This window comes from Pristiophorus japonicus, chromosome 20 (assembly GCF_044704955.1).
Source record: "Pristiophorus japonicus isolate sPriJap1 chromosome 20, sPriJap1.hap1, whole genome shotgun sequence".
NCBI classification, from domain to species: Eukaryota; Metazoa; Chordata; class Chondrichthyes; family Pristiophoridae; genus Pristiophorus; species Pristiophorus japonicus.
The window spans coordinates 15,076,570-15,088,687 of NC_091996.1; the positions used below are offsets into that span (position 1 = coordinate 15,076,570).

The window sequence follows — 12,118 nt, forward strand, 5'->3', positions numbered from 1 at the left end:
TAGCAGCAAAAAAAAATTCATAAAACTGCATTAAGCATTCACCACATTTATTTCTAAAGTAATTTTATTCCTGCTTACTCTGCCTGCTTTCTCTTCTCTGTTACTGAGAAGTTGGGCAGAGCTTTCTTCCAGGCCTCTGTCAAAACCACGAAGAGATGTGAGGTACCATCCAGTTTAGACTACCCTGCCATTTCTCCCACTACATTCCATTGTGAGATGCTTCTTCTGAGAAATGTGGTTCTTCTTTTAGTACAGTTGTCAGTTAAAGCACCACTGAATCTAGAGATGTTGTAAAATAGTATGTTTGCTCCTATTTTTTTTTTCTTTTTTACCTGTTGCCACTGTCCACTCCTTCACCAATTTTTTTTTTGTATGTTGTTGAGTTCCCAATCTTGGTAATGCTCAGCAAAGGCCAACCGCTTCCTCCGGGTGAGTGGCAAGAAGGTACTATCATCAGACTGCTCTCGCACTACTCCTGATGCCCAGTTCGGGTGCGGTGTAGCAGAGGCTTTTGTTGGCTATGGTAGGTACATGCTTGCAGAGACCAGGCACGGAGTTGGAACAAAATGACTTTTTAAAATCTTTGCATGCACATAATAAGGTAAATGTAGGTAGCTTGTTTTATTGCTTTCATTTTATTTTAGTGACCTGGTACCAGAGGTGACCGGAGCTCTAAGGCACTTTTACATTTGTTTAGTTCAGACTGAGGAGAGTGATGTACATTCTACCTTTGGGATAAGAGAGCCCATTTTAGCAGTACAAACAATGGCATCCAGGGCAAGGACCCCACTCTCCTGATCTTAACTAAACAAGTGCCCATAGCTGAGGGTGGAAAACGGAATATGAACAGTGAGCCTTTCCAGTTTAGAGTGTATGTGTGTGGGAGGGGGAATAACTTTTCTACTGTAAATGCACCTCTTAAAAGCAGAACTTTTCCCTGATGTCTACTATCAGATCAGCTTATTGCTTTGGTGTTATTTGTCCAAGATTGTTCTATTTCTTTTCTCTACTGCTGTGAAATATAATTTCTGCCTGCAATGATGTGAGTCCTGAACTCAAAATAACAAGACTCCTTGTGAATTATTGGTAGGGTTTAGAAAGACATAATTTTCGAAACATGGAAAAAGTAACTAACTTTGCAGATCAGAGATGTGTTCTGCAAGGCAGCTAATGTCATTGCTCCGTAGGTCAACTTGGCTGCTGCAACCTTTAAGTATTTCAAAGTTTCTTCAGTTTTTCCATTTTAGAAAGCATCGCTAGTCATCTCTGTCAGTGAGGTCATTGCATCACTGCTGTAGATTACTAAAGTATGGGTTATTTTCTTTTCTGACAAGTACCAAGTAATGGAAACATTCCAGTGACCATTTATAACTTGAACCCTCTTCATACTTGTGCCTAAATCTGACGGTCTCACTATTGTCCAAAATGACTGTAGACCTCATCACCTGACTGGCTTGAGCTGTAAAGTAGTTTTAGATTCCAAATTTGCTCGATTCAGAACTCCTGATTTGGATCTGAAGTCTGAGTATTTGTCTCACTTGAGCAGTGTAATTTTCTTAACTGTATGTTGATGTAATAAAATAAAACTTTGTTCATTGGGTAAATACAGTGTGTATTGCACTGAACTGTGTAGCCCAGAGGGTCCCAAGTATGATGCTTGTTCTCTGCCAAATTAACCAAATTGTACTGTTTTCTGATCTCTGCTATAACCAACATTCCATGGGCTCCTCTGCATACTGGGTTATAGATTAAAACCGATGCCTGTCCACCCTCCTGATTGAGATCGTGTGTGCACAAGTAGACCAGAGACAATATAATTCATAATACCACAAGGCAAAAAACAATTCATTTCCCAAATAGCAGCATTAAAAAATATTTTGTGCTTATGAATAAACATTTATTTACTAAATTTTTTTTTAAAGTAAATCTACTCCTTGTAGAATACGTAGGGTGGAAATGTTTCTGCTTTAACAGGGTAGGGAATTCAAACTTGACTGCCTATTTAAAAATAATTTACATCTCAAAGTGCCTGAGTGGTGAAGTTTATTTTTGAAAATCTAGTGAATTTAGAAGGAAGAGGCAATGTTGAGGTATGTTTGAATGGAATTGTATAACTCTAAAAATAGGAAAAGAATTAAATAACTTTTTCACTTCAGCACAGGGCTTATGAATAGTATCTTTTTTTTTTGGAGCAGTGTCCGAGTGTTATTCATCATTGAAGCTTGTTTTCATGTGAAAGGTTCCACACTAAAGCTTTCTTTCTGTCTGCCTCAGTAGCTGGTGGCATTTCTGCAAGACTGGGTTTCGGGAGCTGATGGCCCTGGTCACCAGGGGTACTGTTCTGCCGCGGTGATTAGAGATAATTGGGGCCAGAGTAATGAATTACTTCATAATGTTGTTTGTTATCTATGCTTCAGTGTATTGTCTGTGATCTGAAGGAGGAGCCCCGCAGTGGGAGGTTGGGAAATCGTATCAGTTCACAAGAATAGATACTCATCATCTCTGCATCATGTCTTTATTTCATCCTCTTCCCCCTGCACCCCCTCCCCCAACATCCTTGTAAACAGATGTTGATTGTCTCTTGGGAACTTGAAAATTATCCTTACATTTGTGTATATTAAAAATGACCAGAAAGTACTCGAAATATTAAATAATTCAATTGAAGATTCCTCTTTAATGTACTGTTCAGTCCATTAAGTTCCCCTGTGTAATCTTTTGTTCAGTCCTTGGAGCTTGTCTGTAATTCAGAGATCATTTCTTACTAGTTTGTAACCAGTGCAGCAGTGAACCTTGAGGGGAAATTGATGAGCAGTGTGTGGCTTTTAAAGCAGGACTTAATTTGACAGCTGGAAATGGCACATGCCAAACAATTAGTCAAAACTATTAGCCACAAAAAATATATTAGGCCAGTCAGTTCAGGCAGTTCGAGTTCTACAAGGTGGAAAAACAAATAACTAGGTGCAGCAAGTACAATGTCAAACCTCTGCACATACTAGCTGCTGTGTCTTTGTATGATAGGGAATTCAGTAGAAATGTCTTTACACAGAGAGTGGTCGAATTTGGAACTTGCTACCAGATGGAGTAGTTGAAGTGAACAGTGTTGATGCATTTAAGGGGAAGCTCGATAAGTACACGAGGAAGAAAGGATTAAAAGGATATGTTGATGGGGGTTAGATGAAGTAAGGTGGGAGGGAGGTTCGTGTGGATCATAACACTGGCACTGAAATGGTCTGTTTTGTGCTGTAAATGCCATGTAATAACTTTCTTTTTGGGCATGGGGTTGTGGCTTCAAGGCACTGGTGATGCTCTAAAATGAGCAACAGCAAGGTAATGTGGAGAGTACAGAAATGGGACAAAAACTTAAAATGATTTATTTTCATTATACTCATTTGGAGGGCAATTTTGGGTTGAAATGACACTGCAATGTTATAATAGCAAAAATGTAAGATGCTTATGAAATTCCTCTCTGCTTTTTTAATGAAGGCACCAACTTTATTTTAAAAAGACAAATCTGAACTTTTGTTTCCCTGTGAGCAGTTTCTTCATCTTTTATTGAGTTGCAGAAACATTGTGTGGCACATTTATTGTAAAGAATGTAACTTGCTCTTAGCAGGACTGTATAGTGGACGTTGGTTTAAGATTTCCCGAATGATCATACATTTCCTTTTTGATTACAGGCACATGACATTCCTGTTCCCGTCACTCCCAAAAGCCCTTGGAGTATGGACGCTAACATCATGCACATCAGGTAAGAAACTGAGCACTGAATAGTGAAATTTAAAAAAAGGCATGAGGCTGGAACTCCACAGCAGGTCCATCAGTATCTGAAAGAGTAAATACAATTTAGCATTTTGAGTGGTGACCCTTTGGCAGAACCTGTCTGCTGATGGGACTCTACCTAAAATGCGACTATTTCTTTTCTTCTTCAGACACTGACGACCCTGCTGTGTCTTTCTAGCAATTTTCTATTCTTTCCAAATTTCCAGCATTCATTTTTATTTTAATTTCTGCTGAGTAATTTATTCATTTCAAATACTTGCCATCTTAATATCGTCTTTTTTTTCACAGTAAACATTATTCTTGTTGTTTACTTTGATTTTATGTTTTCCCACAGCTATGAGTCTGGGATCCTGGAAAACCCCAAGGTAATATTTCATGACATTGAAATACTCTCAAATATGCTTATAATGTGTTATGTGTGTGACCCGTAATTTGAAATTTCATGGGGGTAAGGGGGAATGGCAAGGCCAAGCCCTGGTAGTATTATCATCTGTGTTTTAAAGCTTTTTATTGCTGCTGAGATCAATGGGGAGGGAAACATTCTATGTGACATTGTACAATACAATGTCACATCGAAACAATAAAGAAGCAATTAGACAGATGAGCCACATTCACAGAGGAGCGCTTCAAAGTTGGCAGCTTGCAGCAGTGGTTTCTCTCATTGTGAAATGTAGGGTCTTGTTTGATCGAAGGTCATGAACTAATACAATTTTCGAAGCAGTCGCAGCCAATAGACTGGCTTTTCCACTGCCATTAGCCATTTTCATGTCTTCACTACAGGCTTTTATCTGATTTTACTAGCATGTTTACTCACTTGTATTAGAGAGGGGGGGAAGCTACTGATGGGTTTTATATAATCTGGAGGGAAATACATTTTGCAGTAATGAAACTTTGCTTGAAATATTTACAAGGTTAAAGCTGACCTCAAATGATGTAACGTGTTGCCTTTTGATTACTAAACATTTAAGGAAAGTTTTTACATCTGTGTGCTACACTTTGTGGAACTGTGAAGCCACGCTTTAAAAATTAACGACAAAGCACTTGGTTTAAGAAGTGTGTTTGTGTTTATGTGCATACGCACAAGCTAGAATATGATACAAGACGGTGAATGGCACAAAGCACAAGAGTGAAGCTTGAATGGTTTAACATCATCCCAACCTTGAGATGTTTTATTGCCTTGAAACACATCAGAGTGCAATACTCTCTAATATAGGGAAAATTACTGATTTGGGATGGGCTTACGGGGTGAGGCAGGGACAAATGCAGGTCCACAGTTACAATTTTTAATTGGAAGATTTTCACAACCGACCTTCAGTTGGTGGCCGCTGGGACTGCTGAAGATTCTTGAGTGGGTCAAGCACTGACGCCTGCCTCATTCATCAGAGACAAGTTTCTGAAAGGGGTCCTCACAGGTGTTGCGGTCCTTATTTACATATTCAAGGGGTCACCTAAGAGTGGGGCCCTACGTATTTAACAGTGGGACCAGTGCCTGTGCAGATTGTCCCATTGTTAAATTTGGATGTTTTATGCCTGAAAAACTGGTGCAATGCATGGAATTTCTACCCCAATATGAAACAAGCTAAGTCTTGCTGGAACAGTAAAGGAGTAAACTGTAGCTGAGTAAACAGTAACTGATTCCGTTTCTTGTGCAGTAGTTCATTTCTAATTAGTCCTGATGTGAGATCAACAGCTAATCTGAATTTGTGCTGCTAGAAATAACTGTAAAATGTAAACTATTTTCAATGCACACCTTAAGTGCATATAATTATGGTGTATTTTTTACTTTTCTATAACTCCTGGTCTAATCAAAGCTACTTGTTTCCTAGTGATGGGGAACTGTTGGTAACGATCAGAGTGCAGCAACTCATGTCCTGGGGATCTTTCAAAAAATATATTTTTACAAAACAAAATTCATCTGGCTTGGATTTTCTTTCGATTAAAAGCAATTGACAGTTATACATTTGGAAGTGTTCTAATTAATAGCTAATCATATATGTCCTACAAGTACAAATTAGCACAATTATGTTCCTGTTTAATTGAAGAAATTGCAGCTTTTGCCGCCCTTGTCTGCGTTGCTTCGAGGTTTACTGATTTTTGTAACGCTTATTGGAGTGAGGAGGTGGAATTAAATTTATATTTTTATCAACCCAATTGTAATCGGTCTTAAGAGTTTAAAAAGATTTTTTTTAAATTTTGATGAACACAAACTTCTTTGATCAGGCCTATTTGCTTTGCAGCGGTACCCTAAGCATGCCCAGAAGGCTAATACTTGGTGGTAAAGGTGGTGGTGGTGGGGGACTGGTGGGGTGGGGAGGGGAACTGTTCTGAATGTGTGCAGTGGCGCAACAAGAACATTTGGCTACAGAGAATTGAAAGCAGATGGTATAACCATTTTCTGCTTTTGTGAGGCCGATTGAAGGGCAATGAGGCAGCTAATGCAGAAAAAGATAGAAATTTACTTGCTTTAACTTCATGCAGCACCCTGAAAGACTTCATTCAGACCAAGCTCAACAATATCAGGCGATTGAATAAATGTTATCAGCATCGATAGCTCTACATGATGGTTTAGTTCACGGCCCATTTGCCTCCAATTTCTTCTCTTCACCCCTTTCTGGGTAGACTTTCTTCAGATTCTCTGAGGCTGACATTGCAGTCTGGCCTCCTACAGTGAGGGCTAAATGGAACGCAGTGATACATTGTACAAAACGATTTGTTTTTTTTTGAACTACAGCAAGCAGAACACCGAGCAATCAAGGAAAGCTGATCGAGCGGTGGTATATTTTCATTTTAAGAAGTAGTTAGGGTCAGATTCAAATGGGAGACAATCTGAATTTTTCTTTCAATGTTTGGTAAAGAGGAAAAAATAATTTAAGTAAACTTTCTATATGCAGGAAGAGACTGGTTATTGTGTTTAAATAAAACCTATATACAGTAAGTCTAATTTCAATTCAATATGTTCGCATCAGTTCTCTTTAATTTGTTTTTCTTGGCTCAGTACATGGTAGGTAGCATTAACCCTACGGTTACCAGTAAAGGTCACTGATAGTAATTGTGTGACATTCGCAAAATGACAGAGATTGGAACATCAAACTCATCCAGCAAATCGATAAAGAAAATTATTTTTCCTTCTAGGCTTTATTGCCATTCAGCATGTGTTTTTTTTTAAGCATTACTTAAAAATTGTTGCGGAGTAATTCTCCTGTAGCATCCTGCTACAATCTGTAAAACAATGAATAACCTAATGGAAATCACAGCATGATCTAAAGGATCCAGATTAACTTGCAAAAATTTGGGCTCTTTGAATAAGATATAATGCATCTGCTCAGTCCCTGACTGATTATACTGTCACGCTGACTTATTATACAACAATTGCTAAAACTGCTTTCCCCCCTTGTGTACCTTGTTGTTCACTGTCTGCCTTAGACAAACAAATGATGCCACTCTTTCTAAACTGAACATGTATGCTGCAGTTTTTATAACTGCGCAACTTACTGCAATTGACAGAGTGTCAAAAATGTCAACAGATTGAGATGGGGAAGTGAGTGTCTCAGAAGAAAAAAAGCTAGTTACAGTGACAAATTACACAGTGGAACTGTACCTGCAGATATAACATAACAGCATGGCATTTCAGCTGAAAGATATTTTTCAAGGTATAATATTGCAGCTCTTTCCGATTTATTTAATATTATGGTCTCTGATTGGGATCAGTAAGAAACTTGCTTGGTTCCCATTTAAACACATTGTGCAATGAAATGGTAAGGCCGTGGTCAGCACCAATGTTTCCATACACACATTCCTGGCATTGGTTCTCACTGGAAGCATGAAGTAAAAGCCGTTTATTACCCTGTGAGGAAGGAACATTTGCAGCTGATGTACCATCGCTACTTTCAAACATCTTAGTGACCAGTCCATAGCTGTATTGACATAAGCGTTTGAATTGATCACTTGACTGTCCTCATGGTCAAGTTATGATCCAGGGAAGCCTAGAGAAGGAGAAAAATGGCAATTGATTATATCCAAAAATGTGTCTACTTTCCTGCTTCGTGTTGCACACAGTTTCCTAGCCAAGCCTCTGGCAGTACTTTTCCTGCTATCAGGAGAGAAACCAGAGCAGACCATAGTTAATTCCTGTCCCAAGGTTCAGGAGAGTGAGCATCTTCTCTCTGTTCTGGACCTCCCTTTGTTGTATGGCTATGGTCAAGAACTGACTTGTGGCGAGTTGTAGACATAAACCCATATTCTACCACTACATGATTTAAAAAAAAATAATAATTTCTGAATGAAGGAGTTTTAGCTTTTTTGTGATTGACTTGTCATTTAATGCTGTTATTTAGAGGGTGTCTCAGTATTGCAATCTTGTTTAGCAAAATATTTGCAAAGAATTGTGACTAATGACCATTGCAATCTCGTCTTAAAATGAAATAGTTCAAACTAAGTGCCAAGGACATAATTGGGGGTGCTAGCTTGCAAAGGTTTGTGAACCTGACAGTACAATGGAGTTGAACTAAAACACAAGCCTTCAACCCATTCAAGCCAGAACCCCTTCCCTGTTACAGTTACCAATTCACTGTTTGCTGTTGAAACACCCAAGGGTAGAATAAAACAAGAAAGTTAATCAGAATTCTTTATAACATTTGGGTTTTCAAAATAGTAGGTGTCCCTCCAACTTAAAATTTCAGCTTGCATCTTATTTGCTGCAGTGCTGGATTGTGTTAAAGTTGATCTTAGAACTTGGATTAATTACAAGACTTGATCTCAATTGATCAGAATAACCCAGCCTCTTGATCAGTGTAAAATATTGTGCATGAATTACACTTTCATGTTTTTATGCCCTTTTAAATATTGAAGAGTAATTTGATGTGCTGCTCTATCTTTCAGAATTTTTTTGAAATAAATTGTAAATTAGAGGAGCCACTTATACACATTTGAATTGTTAAAACTGTTTATGAAACCAAGCTCAATATCGAATGGTCAGATGACATAAAATTTAAGAGCAAAAAGTCTGATTCTATTTGAACTGACTTTTGTCTGATGTGCTCTGTTTATGAGCAGCAATTACATTGGGCCACAGCCCCTACTAGATCCTGTTGCAGACTCCATGATTCACATATAATTCAGCAGTTGTAGGGAATTCATCAACAGCAGTAAAGTCAGCAACATACTATCTGGCCACGAGGGTAGGTGATCTGTTCACAAACCAAATGGCAATGGCAGTTTTGTACCAGCTATTAACCACTCTATAGGAACTGTGTGTGGGTGATTCACTAGCCGATTCTCCATCACTCACCACTGAAATTTCTAAAACGATAAAGTTTGCGTTATTATTTGCAGCCTCAATTTAAAGTAACTTCAGAATGGATGACAATAAAAATGGTTTTCTTCCCATATGGCTTCTTTTACCTTCTGTCTAACATGCATTTTAAAAATGTAATTTGGAGCTCGCCATGGCTTTTGTTTTTTTTTCCCCTCACATTGTTCCCTCTTATGAGCTTCAGCAAAGAAAGGCAAGGGAATGCTTTTGGTCTATTCTAGCTTCAAAAGAGCAAGTAAAAGGATTCTAATAATAGAATAATAATCTGTTTTAATGCCTCTTCCTGTCGGGCAGTGTCTGGCTGCCATTGGGCCACGTGTCGAAATCTCAACTCTCAATATACGACTCTAACGTAATCTGCTCTGGTAGACGTTCCTTTAATTTTTACTTGCAGCAAGGAAGAGTCTCACTCAGTCAAAGGCTAAGTGATGTCTCCCAAAATGATACAGTTTCACAAAGTATTTATACAGTAAAAAACAAGTTATGGTTCCATCCTGTGTATTGGTTCTGCCTTTGCAGTCAGCGAAAACAGATAAAGAGTTCATGATTACCACATCCTTGTCTTTACATTTTTCTCAAATGTCTCTTTTGTGAGTGATTTTGGTGGGCCAGACAGCAATGACTCAATTAGGGTGTGATAATGTGCTATTACTGACTTTTCATTGTTTTAGGATTGTCCTGGCCAGTTATTTGGGCCCATGATTTCCATAGTGGTTGATTGGGTACTTGGCTTCTTGCATATTATGGATGAGTTCTGTACAAGAGATAATGGCTGGTAATTTGAGTATCTCTTAGGGGGTGAATTGGTGCTGCTTCTTTACAACCTTTAACCAGTCCTTCTAAGGTCTAGTATAGCGATAGACTATACCGGGGAGCACAATGGGTGGTACTTATCTCAGCAAGACAGTTTTAATGTTGTCTGGTGGCTATTAATCAGCTATCAGCAGTTCCAGTCAGTGTTAGCATGTTTATGCAAACAGACTGTCTGTTGCAGAAGTTTCTAGCAGGTCCTGGACTCCATTTTGTTTTATGGCAAAAAGGGCACAAAAAACAGTGTAATGCAACTTTAAAAAATACATTTCCACACACGAATTGGATTTTTTTTATAGTGCTCACAAATGGAAACTTTTTGTGGAGAGATCATACACATTTATAAGGATGTGGTGGGGGAAGTGAAATTGAATGCCATAAACTTATCATGTATATCCATTCATGCCATATAATTTCTTATTTTTAGGAGGGAGAAGTTGCCCTTTAGACACTGATTTTGCTGAAGTCATCTTTTCTAAAGATGGCAAAACCTGAGCTGGATTTTGTTCAGATCCAGACTGCAACTATCACTAATTAACTAATGTATATAAAAAGACATGGCATTTATCTTGGTGTGTTTCCTCCTTGCTTTCTCACTTATAAGGAAGCATCTGGCCTCCACTCAGCAGTGTGGTGAGATTAGGAACTTGCTGATTATTGGTGATCCAACATTCATCACCATTCTTCTGAAAATTTGTGCAGCTCTCAACACCAACCATTGCAAAATTCCTTTGATCCATTGGCTTGCCAAATAGTAGTATTTTATATATTTCTTGTTGGTCTATCATAGTTCCGCAACTTGGAAACCAAGTTGGAGCTGCAGAACACCAAAGGGCAGAACACGCTAGTGGGAGCTGCAGACCACCAAACAGTAGTAGTGAGGTTGGGGATGGCATCAAACAGGAAATTAGGGATGCGAGCAATAAAGGTACAGCAGTTATCATGGGTGACTTTAATCTACATATAGATTGGGCTAACCAAACTGGTAGCAATATGGTGGAGGAGGATTTCCTGGAGTGTATAAGGGATGGTTTTCTAGACCAATATGTCGAGGAACCAACTAGAGAGCTGGCCATCCTAGACTGGGTGTTGTGTAATGAGAGGATTAATCAGCAATCTTGTTGTGCGAGGCCTCTTGGGAAAGAGTGACCATAATATGGTAGAATTCTTCATTGAGATGGAGAGTGACACAGTTAATACAGAGACTAGAGTCCTGAACTTAAAGAAAGGTACATAAGAACATAAGAATTAGGAACAGGAGTCGGCCATCTAGCCCCTCGAGCCTGCTCCGCCATTCAAAGAGATCATGGCTGATCTGGCCGTGGACTCAGCTCCACTTACCCGCCCGCTCCCCATAACCCTTAATTCCCTTATTGGTTAAAAATCTGATTTGAATACATTCAATGAGCTAGCCTCAACTGCTTCCTTGGGCAGAGAATTCCACAGATTCACAACCCTCTGAGAGAAGAAATTCCTTCTCAACTCTGTTTTAAATTGGCTCCCCCGTATTTTGAGGCTGTGCCCCTAGTTCTAGTCTCCCCGACCAGTGGAAACAACCTCTCTGCCTCTATCTTGTCTATCCCTTTCATTATTTTAAATGTTTCTATAAGATCACCCCTCATCTTTCTGAACTCCATCGAGTAAAGACTCAGTCTACTCAATCTATCATCATAAGGTAACCCCCTCATCTTCGGAATCAGCCTAGTGAATTATCTCTGTACCCCCTCCAAAGCTAGTATATCCTTCCTTAAGTAAGGTGATCAAAACTGCACGCAGTACTCCAGTTGCGGCCTCACCAATACCCTGTACAATTGCAGCAGGACCACCCTGCTTTTGTACTCCATCCCTCTCGCAATGAAGGCCAACATTCCATTCGCCTTCCTGATTACCTGCTGCACCTGCAAACTAACTTTTTAGGATTCATGCACAAGGACCCCCAGGTCTCTCTGCACCGCAGCATGTTGGGATTCATGCACAAGGACCCCCAGGTCCCTCTGCATCGCAGCATGTTGTAATTTCTCCCCATTCAAATAATATTCCCTTTTACAGTTTTTTTTTTCCCCAAGGTGGATGACCTCACACTTTCCGACATTGTATTCCATCTGCCAAACCTTAGCCCGTTCGCTTAACCTATCTAAATCTCTTTGCAGTCTCTCTGTGTCCTCTACACAACCCGCTTTCCCACTAATCTTTGTGTCATCTGCAAATTTTGTTACA

At 39.2% G+C, this 12,118-nt stretch overlaps 1 protein-coding gene across 5 annotated transcripts in view; it reads left to right on the plus strand.

Moving 5' to 3' along the window:
* ass1 (argininosuccinate synthase 1) overlaps positions 1–12,118 on the plus strand; it is a 143,140-nt gene that overhangs the window by 61,798 nt on the left and 69,224 nt on the right. For all 5 annotated transcript variants that reach the window (XM_070863783.1, XM_070863785.1, XM_070863786.1 and 2 more), the window contains 2 exons: positions 3,678–3,748; positions 4,115–4,145. In XM_070863783.1, the coding sequence (XP_070719884.1) occupies positions 3,678–3,748; positions 4,115–4,145 (102 nt within the window). The remainder of the gene's footprint in view (positions 1–3,677; positions 3,749–4,114; positions 4,146–12,118) is intronic.